The sequence below is a fragment of the Simochromis diagramma genome, unplaced genomic scaffold (assembly GCF_900408965.1).
Source record: "Simochromis diagramma unplaced genomic scaffold, fSimDia1.1 OVJJ01000618.1, whole genome shotgun sequence".
Taxonomy (NCBI): domain Eukaryota; kingdom Metazoa; phylum Chordata; class Actinopteri; order Cichliformes; family Cichlidae; genus Simochromis; species Simochromis diagramma.
In genome coordinates, this window is record NW_024387423.1 from 7,528,677 (window position 1) to 7,556,283 (window position 27,607).

The 27,607-nt window shown below is 39.3% G+C and overlaps 1 protein-coding gene across 4 annotated transcripts; it reads right to left on the reverse strand.

Annotated features, from left to right (window-relative positions):
* Positions 1-878: 878 nt before the first annotated feature.
* Positions 879-27,404, reverse strand: mroh1 (maestro heat-like repeat family member 1). 4 transcript variants are annotated; one of them, XM_040012888.1, is made up of 46 exons: positions 27,245-27,404; positions 26,482-26,585; positions 25,378-25,480; positions 25,090-25,235; positions 22,568-22,699; positions 21,901-22,063; positions 21,013-21,111; positions 20,697-20,848; positions 19,915-20,055; positions 19,629-19,721; positions 18,560-18,638; positions 18,119-18,232; positions 17,827-17,900; positions 17,506-17,628; positions 16,907-17,014; positions 16,519-16,663; positions 16,287-16,327; positions 15,658-15,799; positions 15,368-15,420; positions 15,035-15,142; positions 14,183-14,302; positions 13,948-14,070; positions 13,167-13,313; positions 12,469-12,495; positions 11,080-11,202; positions 10,903-10,982; positions 10,429-10,570; positions 10,192-10,287; positions 9,075-9,179; positions 8,837-8,972; positions 8,512-8,624; positions 8,149-8,301; positions 7,038-7,094; positions 6,678-6,775; positions 6,362-6,527; positions 5,985-6,154; positions 5,736-5,873; positions 5,430-5,544; positions 5,115-5,261; positions 4,972-5,038; positions 4,710-4,831; positions 4,154-4,303; positions 3,895-4,029; positions 3,613-3,715; positions 3,384-3,449; positions 879-3,298 (listed from the first exon to the last, which is right to left on the reverse strand). In XM_040012888.1, exons 3-46 carry the CDS (start codon positions 25,397-25,399, stop codon positions 3,222-3,224), a joined length of 4,911 nt encoding a protein of 1,636 aa, XP_039868822.1. In that variant the 5' UTR covers positions 25,400-25,480; positions 26,482-26,585; positions 27,245-27,404; the 3' UTR covers positions 879-3,221. The 4 variants fall into 4 exon arrangements, with proteins under 4 accessions (XP_039868822.1, XP_039868821.1, XP_039868823.1 ...); XM_040012887.1 differs by lacking the exon at positions 26,482-26,585; XM_040012889.1 differs by lacking the exons at positions 26,482-26,585; positions 27,245-27,404 and adding an exon at positions 27,106-27,192.
* Between the last annotated feature and the right edge of the window lie 203 nt (positions 27,405-27,607).

The following is a 27,607-nucleotide window of genomic DNA, read 5'->3' on the forward strand; positions in this document are numbered from 1 at the left end:
GATTTGTTAAAAAGTGCAAAGATGTGTGAGAGATGAATTGTGGGGCTTCTGTGGGAACAGCAGGAAAAAGAAGAATCACACATGCTTGGAGTTGAATTTTCACAAACTTGTAATGAAAGAGTTTTCATTTTTGCCTTTATACACAAATACAGCTCATAATGTTGCCTGCTCTATTACGTGCTAACATTCACAACATTCATTCATATTCAAGTGACTGACTTTGATGTGCCGTCACAGAACTGTCACCACTCTATGTTTTCCTGTGCAGAACACAAGAAGGACCAATGTAATAGAACACAACATGGTTATATTACCTTAAGTAATAATTTGGTAAATCTCTGATGTTTACATTGAAAACATGTTGAATGATCAGACAACTCAATGAATTTAATGTAATGAGTGAAATACTCATTGGTGGCATTGTTTGACTGATTGCTATGCAGTTTCATCTGTTGTTGGATAAAGAGAGATCGTCATTGAGCTGCACTTGAGGACAGTATGAATGAAACTGTTAACATGCTTCCTGGTTGGAGGCTCATCGAACACACAAGAATATTGTAGCTCTCTGCTGGAGTCATCTGAAGTTTTTCACTTTCTATTCTAACAGTTTTCTGCATGATTACGGTGAGTACACCTATGTCACACATATGAAATAAGAATTTCAGCTAAAATTTCTCTTTATTAAAAAATGGTGGCATGTGTTATCTGCATACAGGATGAAAATGTCTCTTTATATAGACAGGTGGGTATCTGCTGGTCTCTTAGCTCAGATTTATCCATCCAGTCTCTTTCAAAGTCCTGAACTCAGTTGATCTGCTGTAGTAAGAGTACAAGTCATTTTGAAAAAGGTATTTAAAAAAACAAAACAAAATGACTAGTTATGTTATAATGGGTCTGTTTATTTATTCGTTTTAGATGCACTGATTACCATCGTCCTCACACACTCTATTGAAAACAGACATGCACACATTCACACTCCAACACGCAGACACATTTGAAATAATCACCATCTGACATTCAGAACATGTTAAAAACCAGGAAGACATGAAACAATCAATATCAGTGGTACAAAGTTTACAACAACAGAACAATACCAACTACCCTAAACCGAGCCATAGTGTTAGAAAGAGCAGGAGGCCATGAGTCCCTGTTTGTAGGGCTAGCAAAAACAGATCCAGGAGCAGCTTATGTATGCGATTAATACATTTATAGTGTGAATGTGAGTATTAAGAGACAAATGTGTCTCAATTGTTCAAGTGCAAAACTAAACAGGTAAAAATAAAGAAGACTTGTGATGCTGAACTTTGGAAGAAAATTAGCAGAGGTTTGCTGGCCAGTTCCCCAAACAGGAACCGCACAGCAGGGCTTAAAAGTGCAACGGAAATATCAGAGGTAAACTTTACAACAAACGATGCATCGCTATCACCTTAACCAGAGTTTCTGGAAATTTCTGCCCCAAAATCGATTTGAATGTGGATGCACAACATATTATTTTCGACTTATTGTCTTTGAGCACATTGATTGGAGACATAAATACTAAGGTCCTGTGTTCAAGTCATTCTCGTATAAGACACTGCTCACACACATATTTACACGCACACCCACATCAGTACCTAAAAGCACACAAATAGAGGCAACAACTGTAAAACTAAACAAGGATCAAGTGCTTTCGAAGTTAGAATAAAGGAAAATCATTAACGGCATTGCTACAATATAATGAGGCTGTAGATATTTGGCATTGGCTTCATCACGTTTAACTGGACTGTTTGACAAAGCAACACTAGGTTAGCAACCTTTTATTGGCTACAATTGTCTTTTTGACAATTATTAATTGGAATTGAGTTCGTTTTCTAAATAATGTGACACCTCTCAGCGTTATGGATTGATATGATTTTGGCTGGTGTGTTTATGAGGGTTAACACAGGAGGTTTGGCAAAGTTTTTTTTTCAGGCGATTAACGTGTACGCGTGAGATTAATGTGAAGTTCACGTGAAATTAAAAAACAAAATTAACCATATGCTGATAAAACAAGACAATCAAAGCAGTTTTAAAAGCCTCGGCTGAAGACATGACTGTTACAGCTGGTAGTGATTTATAAACAGCATCATTAAACAGTGATGGTGAGCCTGGCATTAGTCAATAGGCAAACTCTTACCCAGTTCCCATTACTGAGCTTGAGTCCTGCTGGTTATAGAAACACTAACAGCTACTGGCTGGTTACTGGCGGCTGATTTAGTGGCCAAATGATATGGATTAATTACTCACATCCTCCAGACACACTGTCAACCCTTAAAATCTGATCTGCTCTGCTCTAGCTCTTGTGCATTTATTTTTATTTTATGCTTCACTTTATAAGACATCCACGTGGAACCACAAATCTAATCGATCTAAGCACGTTTCACAGGGTCTTCACTGAGGGCAGGGAAACAGCTCAGCAGTGGCTAAAGATTCAAAAGGTGAGGGGGAGGGTGGGGTCTTTAGTACACCAAAACCAAGCTCACTAAACTGCAACTACCTGTAACGGAGATTTTCTGGAACTAAACTCCACATTCACTGACATGGTCACAAAATGCTGCCATGACTACACACACACACACAAGCTACCAACCACGCTCACGTGAACTAGTCATGTACTTCAAATGTGCAACTTTCACTTGCTCATATATATATATCTGTATTCAAAGAAACTATATTTATTCTAAAAAAGTTTTACTCAAGTTTAAATGTATTTTCATGTTCGCATTAGAAACTTCACGTATAATATATTGATCGAGAGAACACAGTGTATCTCGTTGTCGCTGTCACACTGACAGGATGCTACAGATGAGGTCTATCTGTAAAGAGCAGCACAGTCCTGGGTCACTAAAATACCGTTAAGAATCAACTCTTCCTTCAAGTACCAGAGTAAAAGGTGAGAGGGGCTAAATTAAGACTATAAGAGCTAAATGCATCTGCATGTGTGTGTGACTGAGTGTTTTTAGTTTTCATTGGCATGATCATGTGACCGTTTGGTTTCGTACTCCTCACTTCTTCCTCTTTGGTCCCTGTTCTGGTCTTAATGAAAGTCTACAGTTAGTTTATTTGGATAATTTGAGAATGACTGCACACTGGAACACAGAGTGCTGAATATTTAAAAAAAAAAAAACAATTAAATTACTGTCTATATTGATCGACCACTGATGTGTAAAGGAATTACTAGTATTTGTATGTGTGTGTGTGTGTCAGTGGAAGTGTCCCATGGCTTCAGCAGCCTTCACTCTCACAACAGGATCTGGATCTTGAAGCAGCATCACCAAACCTGTAAATGAACGCAGACAAATATTAAAACCAGCAAACAAACAGAATGAGATCAGAGAGGAAATGAAGGGATTTTTTCACTTTACCTTTAGTGATGGTGCCCATGTTGAGGTGGGAGTGATGCTCCTCTTGAAGATTTCCCAGCATGAACCCTGATGATGGATACATCATCATCATCATCATCATCACATGTCATCTGTAAACTATCATACTGTAACCTAACTGACACAGAGGCTGGTTTTCATTTGACACTTCGTGCTTATTGATAGAACTTCAGTTTATAATATGGAGTGATCTTTTAAAGTGCAGTGATACCTATAAACATGGCAGCTCCTGCTCTGACCTCAGGCCAGTTACTCTTGAAGAATTGGATGACTGAAATGTGGTAGAAGTTCAGCATGCCAGGAAAGTCCTGAATCTACAACCCACAAAACACACAATAAGCATCACAAACAAGCATCTATATTATGATTTATTGTAACTTTGCGGTTAGAAAAGCAAACATCAGGACAGAAAGCTGACAAAATCTAAAACTAACGGTTTGAATTTATCTCCCCACATTTAAATAAGCTTAACTCAGACGGTCTCTCAGCTCACCAGGTATTTTGTGAGGTCGTTGATGAATTCTCCATAGTGCAAGCTCTTATCTTCATGTAGGTGGTTCTGAAACATGGCTGTGATCTGTTCTGATCCCACTACAGGAGCACACACTCGCATCGCATACTTACACGCCTAAACAAACAAACAAATCCACTTTTACACGACAGCATGTAACAGCTCACCCTCTAGTACTAAAGTGTATCTGCAATAAGAGAGAAAGCTGCTGTCACAGTTTGTGTGTGCTTTCCAACTTTACCTTAACCACCTCCGGGTTTGGATCAACCAGGTGTAACAGCAGGCTGACCAGAACATTGTGGATCTGGTCTTTGAACACTTGCTCTCCTGAGCCAAACGTGGACAGGTTACCCATGAGATGGATGGAAGTACAGCGGATGTCATCGTTCTCCTGGTTGAGAGTCAGAAGCTGCACTTAGCATTTTATTTAGACAACTAGAGAAAGTGCATTGCCCGTTTCATCGTCTCATGTAGGTTGGAATGGGAAATTTCATTTATTAGGCACAGAGGTGTAGACAGGTACACAGGTGTGCCTACAAAAAGGGCCCTGTTAGTAGGCACACCTGCTGAAAAGCCACAAACGTACAGGTGTGTCTCATAAAGCCTCCTTGCGTCTGAATATTTAAAAAGTCATCTTCTCACAGGACTGAACAAAGCTTGAGGAATCTAACTGACCTCAGATGTGAATGAACTTTTAAGTAAGAAATATTGATATAAAATACAACAAAATGCTACTTTATTTAGATTAATATTTGATTAATAACATGATACAGGACATATATAAAGACCAAACTTACACTTTCCAAGAAAGGTTTAATCTTCATGAAGATGTAGACCGCGAGTAGGTGAACGTTTTTCTTGTCAAGGTGGACAAGAACTTTAGACAAGCCTGACATGGCCTCAAGTGTGATCAGTTTACCTGTTTCAGTTTTATATAGAAAAAAGAGAGAGATCTGATTAATGACTGTACCATGTACGCTTTAAGAAACACTGCAGTGAATTAGATACAAATGTTTATTAGCGTTACCTTTTTTCACTTTTAATCTGCTGCTGACTTACCTGGATCATCTTTCTCCTCCATTCCTGAACTCATGGCTGCCAGCAGCTCCTTGGCATATTTATTCACCTGATATGAAAGTTACATGTGAGTGAGTGTCGTAACAGTTAGGGTGGCTGAGTGTGAGTGCTGTGAGTGTGCGAACCTTTTCAGGTGAGCCCACGGCTATGTTCCCCAGCCCTCGCACAGACAACATGCGGACCGTGCAGCATGGATCTGATATCCTCTCCATCATGTTGTTCATTAACACATCTACTAACATCAGCTCTGTCACCACATGATGGTTCAACAGCTGGAGTCACAAGATAAGACCGTGACAAAAGACATAAAATAAATAAAAAACATTTTATTGTTGTTCTCCTGCTGCTGGCCAATGAAGCTGCTAAAGATACTCATTTAGTCATTTGCAATTTAGATATAACGATAAGAATTGGAGGCATGTAATCACTGGGTTTATCACCTCAGAAAAGAAAGCAGTGACAGTGATTCGCTGGCATTCATAGATATTGTTCAGTAATGGACACAGACACTCCACGATTGCAGGCAATCTGGGACCAGCATGCTTAGCCATCGCCCTAAGGACAAGGCAAACAAATGCTTGTTTACAAAGACACCATAGCACATTTAGAGCACATTTAAATTAACATTTTAACTCCTAATAAGACAGGGTTTGGATAAAATGCAAAACAAGGGCATAGTGTTTCCAGTGTACTGTTTTAAAAGAGATTTACAGCTTTACTGGTGTGCAACATGAAGATATCTGTACCTTGCTAGCAGTGTCACTCCTTTAACATGTGTACTGGCTTCCTTCACTGCATCCCAGGCGTTATCCTCATCCAGTTTTTTCATCACCTCATCTAACTGGGCTCGTGCTAACAAAATTCTCAGCGCTTCAGCTGCTACCCTGGAAGAGAAGAAAGGATTGGATCCAAAAGTTCACCCACAGAAACACCTGACATTCTAACTTGACAGAGATTTTATTTATTTATTTTATACATAAAAAAAAGATGAGTACCCTGCGACGTGGATGGAGGCAGGGTGTTTTGAGTTGCTGTCCTTTGGTGCTGAGACTCCGACGCTCGCTCCCAGTCGCACAGTGAGGCAGGAGAATAGCCGAGGGAACAGACTGACCGCTGGCTCCTGACTCTGACCGTTTAATAACAGCTCCTTCAGACCGCATGTCATCTGAATGACAAAAGTCACACAACATTCACACCCATCAATTATCTATAGTAAATTTACCAAGTTTAAAAACAGCACCAGAAACTAAACACAAGCCAATTTCTTTGTACCTATGTACAAGTCTGTACAACAGACTTTCATGATATGCGTGTGTCCTGTGCACAACAATTGCATCTCAATTTAAATGTAGTGAGTCACTTTGTAACTTACAGCCAGTGGCTGATTAGTAGCCACCTTTGTTGTTCCTCCTCTCATCAATGACTCCTTCTTGTCTACGTAGGGTGCCATGATGCTAAGTTTCTCCATCACCATCTCCATGATCTGATTAGCTACAATGGGGTCTGCTCCCAAAGCCATCCACATCTCACTGATCCAGCTGCACGAACAAATACGCTTCATGTTCACACATGTCCCAGAAAACATCTGGTACAGCTAAAATATGAGCAATTCTTTCTTATATTAAGACAAAAAACAGCTGGCATGTGGTCATGCTGAGGAAGATGATTTAAAGGTTCTTTATACTTACTTGTCATAAGGAAGTGGTTGGTTGACTAGTGTATTGATAACAGTCTGTAGATGCTGAGAAGCCAGGATAAGTACTGTTTGTCCCACTGCCACTCTCACCTGAACATAACACAATAAAACAGTTTTTCTTAGCAAAGCGAGTGAGTTCATTAAGTACCTGCAAGAACACAAAGTAAGAGAGTTGTGAAGTAAACGGCTCATCATTGCAAAATAGGGCTCAAAGGTATTCTTCTAATTTGCTCTTTGTTATTTTAACATGGGGATAATAAGAAATCCTTTAAATTGTAAATGCTGATAACGCTGAATATCTGAATAATTTAAGTGTGTGATATATGAATTGTGCATTCATGTTTGTCTTTACCTGGTCCTCTGTGACGCTCTGCAGACGCACATGCAGCACCTCCAGCATCTCTGGGACCTACATACACACCAAACAACACAGAAACAAACAAACGCTGTGTTTGGTGATCCAGCAGGACAGCAGCAGGTAAAGCACTTCACTGTTACAGTTGCAAAACCATGTCTGTGAAGCTGGTTACATTTAGCAGGACTTTTGATTTGGTGTCATCTGTACGGCCATCAAGATCATTTTAGACAAACACAATCTAACTAAACCAGTAACAGTTGTACTTTCCATGTCCTGCTTAATTCTCAGAAATATTTCATCAACATTTCTGGGATATCTTGACCTAACAGGCCTCTACAGGTCACACCAGATCATGTGAATCAGGTCAGAGCTAAGAGGCTCAAAAAAGTGGAATTTCCTCCTTTCTTTGTCTTTTTTTTTGTAAACCACTTTGCTGTTTAATTCTGTTCTGAATTTATTGCTCACTCATTGATTCAAAGATTTCTTGGTTCTTGGGTTGCAAAGCAGCCAATCTTTTTTTGGGTGTGTTTCCCTTTTTCTTTTTCTTTTTTTTTTTAATGTAGTTTGAAACATCTGAGTGGTCTTTTTTAAAAAAACAAAACAAAACAAAAAAAACTTTCCCCTTCATTAGGAGTTTTCCCCATCAGTGTTTTTTATGAATACATGAACAAAGACTTTAACAAGGTTTAAAGATTTGCAGTGCTGTTTTGCTGTTTTTTGCGGCCCTTTGGTCTTCTTCAACTCCCAAGACTGAGTGTTATTCCCTTTGATGTTTGAAGGACGCCTACTCCCAGGAGAGTAGCAGTAGTCTTAAATTTTATTCACTTGTAGACAATTAGTTGTTTTCGCGGGCTGAATAACATCCAGATCTTTAGAAGTGCTTGTTGCTTTGTTGTTGCTTTTCCCTGCTTGGTGGATCTCTCAAATGCCTCTTCTTAAGGTTCTGTGAAAGCTATCCCCCAAATTTGTGAGTAGGCAAATGTTGTATACATTTATTTATAAGGAAATGTCAGAGATTCCAGAGATTTCTCTTTTGCAACTTTATATCATATGCAATGACTGTACAGGCATAAGAAAATGCAACTAAAGGCAGTCCGTGCGTTACCATATCTTGTAGTCCGCCTCCTCTGTTCTTGAGCAGAGTATTCAGAATGACAGTTGAAGCTCGGCAGCAGTTTGTCTGGCTGTCGACGAGCCCTTCAAACAGCATGAACACCAATGTCGTCAGCTGCTGCTGAGGCAGACGCTTACTCATCACCTGATTTCATACAGGGAAAGATGCAGACACACACACACACACACACCATCTACATTATGGTGGACAGAGTGTGACAGACTATACGCGTTACAACAGATAACTGCACAAACATATTGTTGAGTGTCAAACTAAAAGATAAAAATCCACACTGGCAAGAAAACAAGTATTGAGCACGAGCAATAAAGCAGTTTGCAGCTCTCCTGCGCGTACCTTGGTAAGGTCTGAGCAGGTCTTGTACAGAACTGAGTGGTCAGGGTTCTCCAGCCGATCCTTTAACAACAGCAGAGAGTCCACAGATTCATCCTTATAATCCAAAGAGAATCCTAGGAACAGGGATAGAAATATTTAAATAAGTTTTACAATGACAATAATTATTCACAGTTCAACTCCAGATTATCCAACCCCTGCTCCTTTTATAAACTAATTACAAAATAACAGACAGGGTCTCATCATTGCCTCCTTACCTTTCCCCACTTTATGACATGGTACTTCCTTAAAACAATGTATAAAATGTCAAAGCGTTACATGACTGTACCTTCATATCGAAGTTGTATATAAAGGAGTGTGTGTATGCACTCGACGGCAGCAGCGCGCACGGCAGGGACAGGGTCCGAACAGCGTGGAGACAGGCGGCCCAGCAGAGCTCCAAGGTTGTGGAAAGACACCATGTTCTGCACAAAGTTTTGAGTTGTTAAATGGTAATTACACGATTATCCATTGAATTATAAAAACATTTTGTCACCAATATATCTGCCCTATGTTTTTGTGTGTACCTTGACAGTCAGGTTATCCAGGTAGTAAGCCAGTATGTGAGCTGTGGCTGTGATAGCTCGCTCCCTCTCGTGGTCCTGTCCAGAACTCAACCATGATTCAATGTGCTGCACAAGGAAGTCACATCAAGAAGCGCAGGTTACATACACTATGGTGAATGGCCTGTATTTGTATAGTGCTTTACTTTGTCCTTTACAAGAGCTTTACACGTACACTACGATATGATACTGGCATGTTAAAGTCAATCATTACTGTATGGCAGTCTACAATACTTAAAGATTTTTATAAAGTTATTTGTGGAACTGGAGTCGTGAGCAGGACTGACAGAAACTAAAATTAAAAGCAGAGAAAGAGCAATTTGTATCATGCGCTTAAAACCAGAAATAAATACTTCTCATAGCTGGATTTTTACTAGTGCTAGAATCACCAGATACCTAATGATACAATATTGTCACTATACTTCACTCACAATATAATATTATTGTACTTTTAACATATGCTGAATATATTCAAAAGCATATTTTGGAATTTATTTTTCAGTTTAAAAAGGTGATTTGTCTTCAAAGTTAAACTATTTCAGTATTTGTTTTACTCTATAAGATAAAGTTATTGCCTTTATTTTTTGTGCTTTAAATGAGATTATTAAGCAGATCCTGCTTTAGACCCCCTTCACTAAAACCTGCTGTCAATGCTGGAGCGTGAGGAGGCTGCTGTGACTGAGCCATCAGCTTGCTTTGAAGTAGGAGCTAGCTTTAGTCGAGCTAAGTGTGTCCAGTGTTGGACAGTTTCTCACTTGCATTAAACTGAGTCAACATTATGTCAGGATGATGGTAAGAGAGTATTTAAATTATTTTTCTAATAGAAGTATTATTTATTTAATAGAATATTGATATTTTGTTTCCCTGTATCGATCTATTATCACCATGTAAAACACTGTGATACTATTCTGTATTGATTTTATTCCCCATTCTTCTACTGCTCGACCAAAACTAGTAGTAAAGATTTTCATCAGCCCCTTAATCTTATGACAAAATGACCTCATTTTTTTAAAAATTAAATAAATAACATATTGAATAGCCAAGTGAAAACAAGAGCATTTGCTGAAGCGGCAGGCTTCACCTTAAAGACATTCTGCAAACCGTCGGGTGTTGGATCTTTAGCCAATACGCTCTTCAGCAGCTCCTGCAGAGCAGCCAGCGTGTCTTTGTACAGCGCCTGTAGAGATCCACCAGAATATATTGGACTGACAGCATGACAGCATTTAAAATACTTGGCTACAATGACAGACCAAGTTTGCTATAAAGATCAGAGGTGGTACAAACAAACTACAGCAGATCTCAGTCTACCTCACTTCACCTTTCTCTGCTTGGGGTCGAGCGGCTCCTCTTCTTTAGTTTTCTCTGGAGTGTTCGTCTCAGCTGGCAGACAGAACACACTGTTGATACACACCTTTAGCAAGTCAAAGTTCTCATTCTCGCTCATCGGAGGGTCCAGTGGACTGAGGCATTAAGGTCAAAGATAAAACACTGGGAGATGACAGAGCTTCAGTCACTGATGATTCATTTCACGTCAGCAAAGTGCTGCCTCGTATTTGTCTTCTGTTGACTTTGAGTTCTGTGGTTATCATTTAAGTCTGCAAAAGGAAGTCACCCCAAATCAAAGTTTTACAGTTCATTCAGTGCAAACAGTAAGATTAACTACTACAAACACTCATTTATTAGTAAGAGCTCTGTACACATATTCAGTAGCTGTTAGTCTCTATTATTAAGGGACTTAATTTGTGTCATATTACTTTGCAAAGTTCAGTTTCTTCACTGAAGTGAAGGATACATAAGGTTGGCACACGTGCTCATCACAAGCTGGCGTACTGGAGTCCTCAGTGCATCAGCTTGCTCTGCCTTAATGAAGTCCTGACCAGTGAAAAAAATAAAAGACAAGAACATGTCTGCTGTTCTTACTGTCTGCAATTACTGTGTAACAAGAAGCTGGCCCTTAATTTCCACTGACCAGCATAACAGTAATGAGCTCCTGCTTGCGAGAGAAGACGTAGCCCTGTTTCTTCACACACTCACTGATGGCTCTGGCTATGAGGCCAACACTCTGGATCAAACTGAGCTTCATAGTCAGGTCCTGTATTGGGAAAATGCAGAGATGACGGTGCACAAAATAAAGACAAATGACGCACAAAGACATAAAAAAAACAACAAAAAAAACAAAGAGAGAAAATGATTCAGGTCAAGAGGCAGTCTCCGTTATCAAGAATGAACAAGATGCACTGCAAACCTGTTTTAGCAGACACAACTCTACACAAAGCTTAGTAAAAATAAACAATAAAATACATATAATAATAAATCAATCAGCTAATTAATTAAATCAATCCAACATGTATATTGCAGATTGATCCTCCATGCCTATGGATGGAAAGAAATGTGAGGTGATCAGTAGAACAACACAACATCTGCCAGCTCTGATCAGTAAGACATAAAAGGCGTTCACACAGCGTGCGAGTCACCAGTGAGTAATGTAACAGCAATCAACCTTTAAGCAAATAAGGCAAAAAGAAAGAAAGAGTAGAGCTTATAGTGAAGAACAGAGAGAGACGGACCTGAAGGTGTTATTTACGAATGTCACCCTGACTAGAACAATGCCGTAAACACAGCTGTTTCTTTGCCCCAAATGATTATAATCACAAGACAAAATGTTAACAGCTTAACAGCACACACATAATACAATATTGTCGTAAACCTGAATATTATTTAGTAAGGACTAATGTAAGAAAGGTGGTCTGCTAGTTTCTTATCATCTGCTCTTTGTAGATGAGAGCCGACAACAAAAGATAAAAACATCTTTCAAGCTTTCCTGAAGTGAGTGTGTGAGATATTTTCAGTGATGCATCACTTTGAAGCTACATTTCCCAGAAGTACACCACGGTCCCTTATTGCAATAAGAAGTGATGCTCAATATGGTTTCCGATGGTTCAACAACCAAATTTAGCTGGGATATATTTTCGTCTCATTGCTATTACGTGATTGTAAAAAAAGTTTTAAATTGCATTTTAAAAAAAATCAACATAAACTCCACCACCACACTGGAAACATGTTAGTGATCGATCATGCATGAATGCCTTCAGAGGACAGTAAAGTCTGGTGCTCTTGCACCGTGAAACTTCACATGTATGCAGTGAAGCTGGGTTGAAGCATAATGAAAAGGCTGTTTTACTGCACAGTGCTCTCAAATTGAAGACTTTCATGTATGATTTTAGTGACAATATCACCAAAAGTATGCAGATTTTATGCAGAAATATATTAAGAAAGGAGGGTGAGATCAAACTGAAGAAAGAGGAAATGTTAACTAGCAAGGATTAAAGACAAAGCTCCTGGATTCCTGTGACGATACCTTTGTCTCTACTTTAATCCCCAGAACCTGCATAAAGAAAAGGTGATAAGGAATGAGCTCACATACAAACACAGCCCTGATTCCTGCAGGATTCAGTCAAATAAAATGTTCATCAATAAGCTGTTAAAATTAAGAGTTTCCTTGTTCACTGCCTGTAGCATCAGACCTGGATCTTAGCTCAGTTTGCTGTTTTTTCTTTCTTCTCATGAACTGTCTGATCACCTAAGTCAGCGGTCCCCAACCTTTTTAGCACCACAGACCAGTTTAATGTCAGACAATATTTTCACAGACTGGCCTTTAAGGTGTTGCGGATAAATACAACAAAATAAAATGATACGACCAAGACAAAAACTGTGGTATTTTGTAAATATAATAATAAAGGCAAATTCACTGTGTAATTGTGTAACTTTATTAGCAGCGTCCTACCTGAAATGCGCCAACAGCATTGAGAGTAACATCCTCCTCTCTGCCCCTTAATGCTCTCTGGTCACTATGGTAATGCGTAAATATTTCTTTCAAATATATACACCTGAGCCTCAACTCTCGCGGCCCGGACCAGACGACTCACAGACCGGTCCCTGGCCCGGGGGTTGGGGACCGCTAAACTAAGTGATGCAGGAGTCTGTGACACCCAGCAACACCATCTCAAACAATGGCAAACTACTAAATCACAGGACTGTTTCTCAGTGTTTCCATACCTTGGTGTTGAAATGTTTACTGATGCAGCGGAGGATGTCCTGATCAATGCGGTTCAGAATCTTTTCTGGAGGGGCGTTCGCAGCCACCTGACCGTAGCACAGGATTAATGTGCTTTTCACCTTCTCCACCTCGACATCATTACGCTCCTGAGGTTAGACAAGAAAGGAATAACCAGCTGTTTTTCTTTTTCTTTTTTTTCTTTTATAAAAACTGTACAATCAGTATTCATTTTGTTAACCAATAATTTGTCACACTTTTTCCTAATAAAAACAAGCTGACAAGCAAATAAAAAAATAATGCTCGAGGACAAAAACGATGACGGGATGTGTTGCCACTTTTTGTCAACGAAAAAAAAAAATATTGAAAATATTCTGCAGAGACAAGATCCTATAAGAACTATCTAAGAGACAGGTGCATAGACGGGTGGGAATATGGAAGTGATCCAATCAGAAGTAATCTCTGATCTTAAATTAACATATGAGAGGAAGAGAAGAGTAGACATATGGACACATTTGATATTTCATGTCAAGGAAAATAAACAGTGTTGAGAAACTGTCACCAACAAAACTTGACACTCTTTCACACTTTATAATGTAGCCAACGTCAGATTTGGTCTCATATCTTATGATATTTAGCTAAAACTACAAGAATTTAGATTTTTTTTAGAATGAGATTTTGGTCAAAAGATTGTGAACAAATCAAAATTTGCCGTCTAAATGAACACTGCTCTACATAAAATAAACATAAGGAAACTTGTTATTTGCACATTTCCCATCGTACTTTGAGCAGGTTAAAGATGCTCTGTGACTTCTTGAAGGCATCCGATTTTCCAAACTCATCCAGCTTGGCCAGAGTTCCCTCCAAGTGGCTATTTGCACACAGACCGACGCCCATCGCCACTCCCTGAGAGAGCAGATGACGGGAATTTAGAGTCAGACTATAAACCTGTGCAACAACATCGAAAGTGACATGAGTTTTGTACGAAAGAATATTGTCAGGTGACAGTTTCAGGTACCTCTCTTTCGACTGCATCACTATGCCGAGCTGCGAGGAGAACTTCATGCAGCTGTTTTTTGACCAGGTCTTTATTGAAACAGTGTTGGAGAGTCACTCCTATACATCGATAAAGGAAGCTCTAAAAAAAAAAAAAAAAAAGGAAAAAAGGCTCATTATATAAATATCTAAGCAGCATTTTCATATCTTTCTCTCCTATAAGAGGAACATCTGTGATATCAATTATACTATACAAAATTTACTAGTTAAGTTTTGTTTATTTTCAAGCTTCACTTTTGGTCAGGTGTAATTTTTCAACTTTCTGTATGCAATTAAAAAAATATATATAAAGAAATATAAATTTTATGTGTTCTGCTAAGCATTCGTTATGTCTGCAGCAGATGACCAAATCAAATTATACCTTGCAATTGGATTTAAGAATGAAGAAATACTTTAAATATGATTCATAATATTAGCATGAATGTCCTGACTTAAAAAAAAAATAAAAATAAACAAAATGGGCCCATTTAGAAGAAAACAACTTGGTGATTTGGTTGAGATGATGAACGTTTGGCATCAGCTCTCATTGCACAGTCTTGCCAAAATATGCACAAGGAGCACCATGGGCATCATTTTAGTGCTAATGTGTGCTGTGTGAACTGTGGTCTCATATTTGTGATGGAAATCTTAGAATATTGCAGTTTTCTTCTCTTGGAAATTGACAATTTTACTGTCAGAAATTCTGACGTTTTTCTTAGATTTATTACCACCCTCTACCTGCTCCATATTTTTCACTTCTAAATTAAGTTTGCTTTGAAGTCTTAGCAGCTCTGAACTGATTTAATAAACCTTTACTGTTAAAAAAGGTACCTACCTTCTCCTCTAAGGCGTTGTTATATGTAGGGAGGTATCTGGTTGATTCAGCTGCCAACTGACATACCCACTTATCATCATCAAGTGCTGTCAGGGTTTTAGACAAGAGCTGTGGACAGTTTTAGCACCGTTAGGATGACTTTGATCAAATTAATTGACTTAAATGTTTTTTGACGAAGCAGGGATCATAACAGTCTAACTATATAAATAATCTAATAATGATGACAACCATCATTCACTCTCTTCCCAAATAAGTGGGACGATATTTTTGTTTTAGTCAGCTGAAAATCACTAATGCATTTGAAGAGGGAATATTAAAAATAAACCCACACACCTCCAGTAACCTCTTGTCCCACTCCTTCTTATCCAGACTCTCTGCAGCGGACTCTGTTAAAACCAAAAACCACAGTCAGAAAGCTCTGGCAGCAGCATAGTGAAAAACACTGTGCATGAGGATGACACTCAAGGTGACGATCATCTTTACAAGAAAAAAAAAACAAAAACCAAGCATGAGAACCCCTGAAGGGCAAAAGTGCCAGTTTGTGTAACTACAGCAAAGCACATATATAGTATAATACAAATAAATGCATAAAATGATTACTGTATGTGCACATATTTTCATACCCTCTAGTACTGTAAGCAGTGGAGCTATTTCTTTGTCCCAGACTGCCTCAGCATTGGGGTGAATGCTAATAGTGAGGATTTGGAGGAGAGAGAGGGACGGAGCGCCATGATCTCTGTTATTGAATGGAAAAGCTGCATTCACCTACAAAAACAGATACGTATCATTTATATCACAGATCACATAAAAGACAAACAATTGCAGTAAATCTGTATAACTTGGTTATTGCTCCATGGTAGGAGGAGCTAGAGAAAAAAAAAACGCAACTACAAAGAATTTGGGATTAAAAGCCATAGAGAGTGAAACAAACGCATGCACGCACACAAAAAACACACAGACTTAACTTTCACTCAGTATGCATACAACACCCCATCATTATATGCAGATCTCACACACACACACACACACACACACACACGCGCGCACACACACGTTACTGGGGATTAAATTAGCATAATAAATCCATGCAGTCCTTTTTTCTTTTTTTGTTTAATTTTTTTTTATTTTTTTATTTTATTACAAAAATGTTGCTCCAGCCAATTATTAGATGGGATGCTTGGCAAGCCTTTATTTGAATACTGAAGATGCAAAAAGGGAATTAGGTTTAGCCGATGCTTCTATATTTGCTTACCAGCAGTCTGATCATCAGTGTTTGTGGAGATGGTAGATTGACTAAAGGACAGAGGTGAGACATGTTTAGGTTAAACTGATCATTCAGAACAAGAACAAGAGACATAAGAACAAATTTCAATGCTTATAAACTTATTTATAATATTATTTTTTCCACTTCCACACACAACATTTCAACATAGCAGCACACTGCTTTCCACACTTTACATAAAGAAGTGTCTATAGCCATGTACCTTCCCGTGTAAAGTCGATTTTGAAGCTGGGCTCTTGGTTATTTTTCTTCTTGTTGCCCAGCACTATGAGACTTTTACAAAGAGGAGTAGTGGCATTGCTGTACTGTGAAGGGGTCAGATAAAACAGCAACTTTGGCCACAGTACCTTCAAACAAGAAAACACACATGTTAAATATCACAGCAAAGTTCTTAAACGTAACACTTTTAACTGACTAGTAGTACAAATCAAATTTAACTGACCTACACTACTAGTCAGGGAAGTTTCACACATGCACAGCATAAAATAAAGACATAAGAAACACCCGCTGCTAACACCGTTTCCTGAACAACACATGTTAATTTATATACACAATATTTGTCAGATCAGACTGGTACAAAGGGTACATACATCGGCTAGTCGTCCAACAGTGGTAGTGAGGAGATGAAGGGTGTTGTCACACATTGACCTGAGTGACTCGTTAGTTACCTCCTCTGGATCTGTGGGCCTCTGACTCCGCTGAAGACACACAGAAAAGGGCACAGGTAGTAATACATATTTTACTTAAAAACATCTTCGCTGGTCCTTCTGTACAGTTCTTCCTTAATCTGGGGTGCTAAAGTCCTCAGGTTATCTGTGAGCGGACTGATGTTTCACATCTGCAGAATCTGTCATTTTCAGCTCCATATAGTTCATTAATCTTATAGACTTTAAGATAAAGTATTAAAGCTCATTTGTGAATTATGAATTGTGAATGATTATGAATGTCTGGGCATTAATGGGCTTGTTTGCATGTCATCATTCATGTTTGCACCTTAGATTTTAATCACATGGAAAACAGAAAATGATATTTGTTTTTACTGTTACCATTTTGTACATGGTGTACATATATACAACAAAAAGCCACCATACTAACACACACACACATACAGTACTGAAAATGCAACTAACAGAGAACTTCCATACAAATCAGAAAAAAAAAGGGGAAATGAACACAAAAGGAGTTGTACCTGATACGTGTCAGGTAAAGCACAATGTTGAACTATGAATCGAACCAGTAACTCTCCTCCCTCTAACTCCAAGTAGCCGTGATGAGCCATGGCACTGATCACTTGGACCACACGCTTCTTCACCTGGGAAACAATGACATCATTGTCTAAACAACTAAAAGCTTAAGGAAAAGAGTAAAACACAAGAACAAGAATATGTTCATCCATCTAACAGCATGATAGTCAAAAAAAATAAAATAAAAAGGTGTGTGTGTGTGTGTGTGTGTGTGTGTGTGTGTGTGTGTGTGTGTGTGTGTGTGTGTGTGTGTGTGTGTTAGTTACCTTGTTGCTGTGGTCAGCCATCGGCTGTCTGATGCTGGCCAGAATCAGCAGCTTCTTGCTCTCCATAGTAGAAGCTGTAATGCACAGGTACTAATAAAGGCAAAGTCTTAAATAACCAAATGAATCAACACTTATATGCACACATAGATACATAAATACTATCACGTGATTTAGGTAAACTGAACAATTTGCTTCTTACTTGTCTTGAAATGTCTGTGTGCCGTAAAACAGGCAAGTGTGTGATCAGGGAATAGTGTGTGTCATGCTTGGAGCTGTTATTGTATTTCCTTACTGGAGGAGTTGATGAGGTGACGGAGGACAGCCAAGGAGCCCATCCTGCTTCTCTCATTACTGTTCTCCAACTTCTGAAGAACAAACATAACCAGGCGATCTGGGAAAGAGTTGGCTAAAGGGAGAGAATTAGAAGTTTAAAAAAAAGAAAGAAAAAAAAATTAAAATGTGAAATGCATAAATTGACACAGATGTAATAATCAGGTCAAAAAAAGGCAAGCAAAGCAAGACAGAGGATAAGAGCAGTCCACAAACTGCCACAGTTAATGCAATTATCCTGTGGTGGAAACTGGGTCTAACACACTAATGCACATCTCATTACTGCTCTTGTGACTCTCCAGAGCTAAACCAGATAGAAAAGCTTGACGCAACCGGACAACATTCAGCTGTCACTTTGCACTCAACATCAACATAAGAAGAAAAATAAAAGTAAAATTAGTACCAATCAAACTGAAGCAGCGCAGGACCTCATTGTGGTTCTTGACAGTAGGAGGGTTACTGTAGTCAACAGGGGCAGACACCTGGTAGAAACAAGGGAAGAGCATCATGGTGTCTATTCTGGTGACTTTTAGTTACATCAGGAAAATAATGGTCACGGTAGATTAGATTATTTTAGATGTCATTAAAAATGGCTCACTATAACACAATTGTGCTACATGTCGCATTATTCTAAATAATATTTTTACCATTACCTTTATCCCTTGTATTAAAACAGCTGTGATAATAACAGCGTATGTGGTATTCAGCATGGATAAAATACAGTTTTCTAATTTGGTTTCTGTGGCTTCGGGTGTCATGGGTGCAGATGTGTGTTTGGATCAGTGACAGCCAGGAAATGTATATCTACCTAATACGAATCACTGCATTTGTATATTAAAAATGGGACTGATATAATTTTACATAACAAGGACTCTGCTCATAATCTACAAGTCAGAGTGCAAATCAAGCAGCTAAAGGCAAGAAAACATGTGTATAAACGCTCTCCTGCAGCTGTATCATATATAGGGATGATGGTGTTCTCCTGCTGCTGAAGAATGGGAGAATATTAACATGAGTTCATTTTTGCATGGACCAGTGTATTTTTGAAAACCATAATAAAAAAAATTAACAGTCTGAGCTAATGACACATGGTCTGTTTTTACAGCACAAAGTCACATGTGTTTATTGTTTTTGAAAAGCTTCATGTGCCACCACTTTCCCATTTTGCAACACGCAGGCATCAGGCCAAGTGTCAGCTGAGTCACAAGGATGTGAAAATGTGTGACCTCGGTAACAGTTACTGTCATTTGATTCATCAACTAAGAAAAGCAGCACAGGTGAGCAATTCGCAAGAATTAACCCAGTCCATTCATTCACAGATTTGTGCTTTCAATACCATAAGTAGTTCAGCACCAAACAGAAATACTGAGACACAATTCTTCTAACCATTTGTTTCTCATCAATACACTACACAATCAATGATACCAATTTATTACCATGCAAAGAAGCAAAGAAATGCACTTAAAGTGTACCTGTTGGTGCAGTGCAAAGAGCAGAGCTTCCAGTTGTGCCTCCAGCACCCTGCTGCTCATGTTGACAGATGCATCTAGGACTTGGCACAGACTCTGTTTAGAAAAACAAAACAGGTACACTCACGCAAAGGCTCAGACTCAGTTTAAGATGCACTTCTACTTAAAGCCAGGACAGAGTTTAGAGATGCTCAGAGAGTGATGGTCCTCCATTTCCTTACATAAATTATACTTTCTACAAAAACCCATAATAAACAATCCCTACACTGATGCATCACACTGTGCCCACCTTGCTAATGATGTAGTGCTCGTTGTTTTTCTTGTACAGGGACAGGATGGCAGGAACAAGTCTGGGAATCTGTTCCTCCAGTTTATCGCTGGCCATCAGATGACACATTGATCCCACCGCCTCAGCCACTGTCAGCCTCAACTGGAAGCCAAACAGATACAAAGAAAAGTCAGAATATGAGGTGATAGAGATGACAGAGATTAGGTGAGTACTTGGACATATTATGTGTAATAAGAATGACCTTCACATCAATAACCTGTGATTGAATAAATATTAGTTCCCAGAAAAAGCCTCATTCTGAGATAATTTAACTAAATACTCTTCTAATAAACAGTTGTATCTTCCCAATTGTGCAACAAATGGTTTAATTGTTTGGCTCAGTAACACAGGATTAATATAGAGTCAGTACAAAAAGTAAAGCTGTCACCCTCTTCTAGTTGAGTTTTGTGACTCTCTTTTGTTGACTAAAACAGATTGCACCTTCCAGAAAACTCAAAAAACGTTTTTTTTGGAATTTCCCAATAAAACAGTGTCTCTCCAGGATAGGAGAGTAAATTACACCAAGTGTTCTCTCTGTGTATTTTTACAAGCTGAGAAAATTAATTTAGCTTTTATCATTTATTTTTTTATTTGTCATTGCAGCTTTGGATGGCTTACTTCTGCTTCCTTAATGATTCAGCTTCCTTCAACAATGCCTCAACCCATGACTTCTTGCAAAATGTAGGTGGTTTTTCAGTTGTATAGTCCACTGCATTTCATATCATCTTGCACGATCAACCTACCTTGGGCTCTCTGCTTTGTAACCAGTTATTGAAGAGGATTTCAAAAGCAGCATAGATGTCACTGGAGAACGTGTCTTTTCTGACTGAAGGATCTGGAGCCTTGTCTAAGTTGGCCAGGTACTCCAAGATACTGTCGCTGAAATGAGACAGAGCTGCAGGGAGAGAAAAAAACAACAAAACAGGAAACAGAAAAGCCGTGTGACTGTAAAGAGCAGGCAAAGCAAACACGCGAACATCGTGAAGCTGCACTTTTTTTTTTTGGTTTGTTCAGTCAAAATCGAAGAAACCACTGGAAAACAGGTCAGGTGGTTCTTACCAGAAGAGAAGACCCACTTTATGTTGTCCTGTTTTGCCATGCTCAGCATGGGTAACATGGTTCCCAGAATAGCATTCAGAAACGGCACCATGCCATAAACTAGAGAACAGAACAGATTACACATTTATGGCACACTTACATTTCCCTCTTCCTCTATAACAGCAGTGAGACATACATTGGCATTATTTTTGCACTATGAGACTAATTTTTATACAATAATTCAAATGGATTTGTCTATCAGTTATTTGGCTGTTACCACAATAAGTGACACTCAGACATGAGTAGTTCAGACAACTCGGATTATTTTTCTTTTAAGTTATTCCAGATTTCATTTTATGGAGTTTGGGGGAAAAAAAAACAAAAAAAAAAAAACTTCTTCATTCATGCCATAAAACACATGCTCAAATTCAAATGTAGGATTAGTAACGTCAGCCGCACTTTAAAGGCCCTTTAAAGACTGACAAACTCTGTTTAACTACCTGACATGCTGCTTTGGTAGCTGCCATACTCTGAGCACAGACACTGAAGTTCAGGGCTCTAAATAAGTTTTACTAATCCATTAGAAAAGTACACATCAGCTCAGAAGTTTTGAAAAATATCTTACTGCTGCCAGCATGACTCCATACTTAGTGGAAAAAAATGAGCCCTAATCAATTGTAATCACAGAGTGCTCCTAAAAAACAGAGAGAAAGAAAAAAATCCTGGTGTTGTGCAAAATCTTTGACCTGCAAGTGCTCTTACTGGACAGGTTTAACAGGTTCAGCTTTTCTCAGCAACCGCTCAATTCCTTCCTTCTCAGCCAAAATCCTAACCTGGCCTGCATGTGCGCTTCCTTAAAGACAGACTGCACATTTTTCCTTTCATGTACGCCAGTAAAAATGTCCTTACCATTTGAATCAGAGAGGTTGGCCAGTGTTTGAACTACAAAGAAGTGAGGCAGGACCCCTGGCTGGAACTTGCTTAGTATCTCCTCCATGATGTCATTGATGTGCTTATTACCCACCGCGACCAAGATATTACTGGCTGCCTGCTGCCAGTCTGGGATGACCTCCTGAATCAACCATGATGGCAGAACAACAATGAAGAGGATGTAAGAAAGGGGCCACACGAAACTGTATGACCAAGGCTTTTAAGATATCTTAATCAAAACTCAATCATGTAATGTCCACACTCTTAAAAAACACAAAAATCAATGATTAAAAGTAAATATTCTACCTTTGTCAAAAAATCAATGATTAAAAGTAAATATTCTACCTTTGTCAAAAAATCAATGATTAAAAGTAAATATTCTACCTTTGTCAAAAAATCAATGATTAAAAGTAAATATTCTACCTTTGTCAAAGGAGCTTAGAAAGAAAAACATCTGGACTTCTTTAAGTTTCTTGAAGACGTTACACCTCTCAGCTTCTTTAGCTCTAAAGAAGAAGAACAGAAGAAGCTTCTCGGATGAGAGGTGAAAGGTCCACTTAAAGAAGTCCAGATGCTTTTCTTTCCAAGCTCCTTAGACTACGATGACCTGGGCGACTGAGAACCTTCACAGACATAAATAATTTACCTTTGATCGAGTCATTTCATCTGAGGCCAGGGAGATAATACTCTTTATCCTGGAAGGACTGATCTCCTCTATCCTGCAGCTAACAATCAGCTCAATAGTCCGAAGAATCACAACTCTGTGGCTCACCACCAGCTACAGAAGAAAGATGAGATGAAGAAGAGGAAGATATGAAGAGGCGATATAAAAGCATGGGGGAAAAAAAAAAAAAAAAGAAAAAAAAAAAGAGGACCACAGGCTGGTCTGCGATGGAATAACATCAGTCACTATGCCAATAAGCTCTCCGACCACACAGAAATCAGCCTTCATTTTGATGTCAGTACAAGTGTAAAATCTGATGACTGCATCTCCCAAAGCTGTGTTACCTTGTTGTCAAAATCTGTCCATAGAAAGGCAGAGCCTCCAAAATAGCCTTTGTGGTAGTTTCTGTTATAGTATATGTCTCCCTAAGCACATTTTAGCATGATGATACTGACAGATTAATAAGATGAAAACAGTATCAGCCTCACTGACAAGGTCATTAACATAAAGGAGAACAGGAACGCAATGGAGTGAAACAGGAAATTAAAATGCTACAGGAGCAGTTAATCTGAAACATAACAGCATGACTCTGTTTTCTGCTGAATGTCAGGGACTGCCTTTAGATAAGCAAAGAATACAGTGGGGCAAAAAAGTATTTAGTCAGCCACCGATTGTGCAAGTTCCCCCACTTAAAATGATGACAGAGGTCAGTAATTTCCACCAGAGGTACACTTCAACTGTGAGAGACAGAATGTGAAAAAAAAAAATCCATGAATTCACATGGTAGGATTTGTAAAGAATTTATTCGTAAATCAGGGTGGAAAATAAGTATTTGGTCACCTCAAACATGGAAAATCTCTGGCTCTCACAGACCTGTAACGTCTTCTGTAAGAAGCTTTTCTGTCCCCCACTCGTTACCTGTATGAATGGCACCTGTTTGAACTCATCATCTGTATAAAAGACACCTGTCCACAGCCTCAAACAGTCAGACTCCAAACTCCGCCATGGCCAAGACCAAAGAGCTTTCGAAGGACACCAGGAAAAGTATTGTAGACCTGCACCAGACTGGGAAGAGTGAATCTACAATAGGCAAGCAGCTTGGTGTGAAAAAAATCAACTGTGGGAGCAATCATCAGAAAATGGAAGACATACAAGACCACTGATAATCTCCCTCGATCTGGGGCTCCACGCAAGATCTCATCCCGTGGGGTCAAAATGATCATGAGAACGGTGAGCAAAGATCCCAGAACCACACGGGGGGACCTGGTGAATGACCTGCAGAGAGCTGGGACCAAAGTAACAAAGGTCACCATCAGTAACACACTACAACGGCAGGGAATCAAATCCCGCAGTGCCAGACGTGTTCCGCTGCTGAAGCCAGTGCATGTCCAGGCCCGTCTGAAGTTTGCCAGAGAGCACATGGATGATACAGCAGAGGATTGGGAGACTGTCATGTGGTCAGATGAAACCAAAGTAGAACTTTTTGGTATAAACTCAACTCGTCGTGTTTGGAGGAAGAAGAATACTGAGTTGCATCCCAAGAACACCATACCTACTGTGAAGCATGGGGGTGGAAACCTCATGCTATGGGGCTGTTTTTCTGCCAAGGGGACAGGACGACTGATCCGTGTTAAGGACAGAATGAATGGGGCCATGTATCGTGAGATTTTGAGCCAAAACCTCCTATCAGTGAGAACTTTGAAGATGAAACGAGGCTGGGTCTTCCAACATGACAATGATCCAAAACACACCGCCCGGGCAACAAAGGAGTGGCTCCGTAAGAAGCATTTGAAAGTCCTGGAGTGGCCTAGCCAGTCTCCAGACCTCAACCCCACAGAAAATCTGTGGCGGGAGTTGAAAGTCCGTGTTGCTCGGCGACAGCCCCAAAACATCACTGCTCTCGAGAAGATCTGCATGGAGGAATGGGCCAAAATACCAGCTACTGTGTGTGCAAACCTGGTAAAGACCTATAGTAAACGTTTGACCTCTGTTATTGCCAACAAAGGTTATGTTACAAAGTATTGAGTTGTATTTTTGTTAATTACCAAATACTTATTTTCCACCCTGATTTACGAATAAATTCTTTACAAATCCTACCATGTGGATTCATGGATTTTTTTTTTTTTTTTCACATTCTGTCTCTCACAGTTGAAGTGTACCTCTGGTGCAAATTACTGACCTCTGTCATCATTTTAGGTGGGGGAACTTGCACAATCGGTGGCTGACTAAATACTTTTTTGCCCCACTGTATATCACTAAGAACATTTTACACCATCTAAATTATAAAAAGCCAACTAATGAAGTGAATGAAGTCAATGGCTACAACGGTATCAAAAGTCTCTGCATCTGTGTGCGGGGAAAAAAATGCAGAAAAACAGGCTCAAAATAGATTTAACAGTCCAAATTGCTTTTAAACATTAAACGACTTTGCAGTTGTTTTCTTAGTTACGTAATTATGGCTGACTTTCGTCTTTCTAAGGACTCTCACTATTCTGGGTTGTTACCTTAGGGTGTTTCAGGAGGTAGTCCTGACACATGGCCAACACTCGGTCTGGCTGCTGTTTTCCCAGAGTCAAAATAGACTTCCTGACTTGTTCCTGGACTTCTGAGTCTTTATCGGTGGCTGCATCAAGAAGAGCCAGGGTCACCTCTGAAAAGAAAACACAACCTCAGAAGCATATTGGAGCAGAAAAGGAGTAAACATAAGTGGATGGACAACATTTCAGAAACCTGAATTGACCAATGTCAAATACATGTGGCTTAGCCTTCAGTAGGGAAGGTAAGAGACTCACGTTCAACATCCGTCTCATCCATGTTGGACAGCAAGGAGCTCTGGCTTCCTGGAGCCAGAGGCCAAAGAGGGGTTGTTTCTCCTGGGATACAGATGGGCTAGAGCTACCGAAGACAGTATACAGTATTTACAGTTAATACCTGTTCTTAATATTGCCATTTTTTCATTGGAAATAAACTGCTGTTTTGACTTGGGAGCAACCAAAATCATTTAATTCATTTAAAATGTTCATACTACCATGCCAGTATGGATGTTCCTTTATCAAATATGTGCAGTAATGTATGCAAAAACATGACAACCAGGGGTTAAAGTGGGTTGGAACAATCTGAAATAGCATCCCACCGCCTTCAGTTAATGATTAATTACATCTGATAGAGAGGTTAGTGCATCTTACTATTGAGTGAGTTGTGCTTGCTTCCAGTGATGGCATGGAGACACTTGCTCAATAATAAGAAAACAATGACATCCCATGGGTCATTTACACCTTAAACACATCCCTTTTTCCTTTTCATCCCTGTGATGCAATTAATGGTGCTGATTTAAATAAGGTTTCACGGTAGTCTGCCTCTAGTTAGTGCCACAGAAGAGGTAAGAAATGATTTTTAATGGGGAAGTATTGTAAAAAGTAACTTTAAAACAGCTCAACAAATATCAACAAATGCACAAACTATATCCGTGCAGTGTGTTGCAAAATACATCTGTGAGCTAAATGCTCAGGTGCTTTTTTTTCTTAGGGAGAGGAAAAAAAAATGTTAACATGCATCACTGACATATGGAGAAAGATGCCAGAAAGATGAGTTATTTATTTTTAAAGAATGGGATTTTCACATGCTGAACAGTCTCTGAGTTTTAAATCAGATACTGGATTATGCATGATGTGTTGGTGAATTATGTTTTTGCCTAACATTTTGCAAATGCTTACATGAAAATATGGCAGTAGGCAGTTTACTGCATGCTACACTGGTTAGTTTGCAGTATTGTTATCAAGTTTACAGAGAATTAGTATGTTGAACTGAATATATCTTGGGTACTGCTAATGGGTTACATGAGTTTATATTTAAGGTGATTAAGTTGATGCTGATTAGACTCATTCACCGAAGTCTACCTTTTACTGTCTTAACATCTGCTTATATCTTGTTGAATTCAGGTGGTTAAATCCATAAAGAGCAGGGAATATCGGAGTAGCATGGCAGTTCAGCTGATCACAATCTGCAGACAAAGAAACATCTACTGGACATCACAGAACACATTTTTATGTAACTTACTTCTAACTCACAGTAATTATTTGGCCCTGCTGCAGCCAATCTTTGTGCCTTCACCTGCCAAATCTCAGTTTAACCTCTGATTACAACAACTCATGTAGACACGGGGAACCTGCGGGAAGCTACCTGGGAGCAGACAGTTGATTGTGACCTCTGTGACAAGTTCACACTGAGACACGCTAACACCTATTAATGAGTTTAAGGCTGTATTCAACCAAAAACTGCCACTATCCGGTCAATAGGACTTAACTTTTTATCAGTCCGCCACACCTGCTGTGCTAAAGGGTTAACATAACCAACAACTGAATCGTTGCTAGCTCGTTCAGTCATTTATTGTAATTTTACGTTGATTATACCATAAAGAACGATGACATTGCAAGAAAACACACCGTGTGGGCTAAGCTAAGTAGAGTGCCTGAAGTGAAGCCACTTATACATGAGTGAACTGTTAAACCTTTAGCTTTTACCTGCTTTGGTGGTGATGCTGCTGTCGCAACCTACTCAAGAGTCATTAGTGTGCTAACCTAGCAGCAGCTGCTGCTACGGAAGAGCTACTAGCCTTCTTATTGAAGCAAAACAGCGGCCTTTCTAATATGGCTAACTTACCAGCCGAGGGTCTGCCAAACAATAATCTCTCACCCCACGGTCAAGTCTTATCTTGGTTTAAAAAACAGGCTTGCGTATCCGTGTCACAGTTGACGTTAGCGCCTGACTAAAGACTGCAGGTGTAAACACGCTTGGTCATGTGCTTTCAGTCAGCAGGAACGCATCAGGCAGGGGGCGTGGCTAGCGTGCAGACCTGAAACACATAGAGCTGCCACCATCACTGCTACCGAGAGGTATCGAGACTTTGACTTGCTCAAGTGCGTCATCAAATTAGTATTTATTTCTGTTGGGTAAACTGGGTACCTCATCATAATTCATTATTTTAGGTTTGTAAAAACGGCTAAAAAAAAAGTAAAAACGGCT

Bases quoted from the DNA above. Each gene is read 5' to 3' on its own strand.
- mroh1 (XM_040012887.1), bottom strand. From the start codon at position 25,399: ATGGATGAGACGGATGTTGAAC. The intron at 6,528-6,677 runs GTAAGTATAAAG...TTGTTCGTGCAG, and splicing joins CAACCACTTCCTTATGACAA to CTGGATCAGTGAGATGTGGA. The intron at 4,304-4,709 runs GTAAGTTTGGTC...ACTCTCAACCAG, and splicing joins TTAAACCTTTCTTGGAAAGT to GAGAACGATGACATCCGCTG.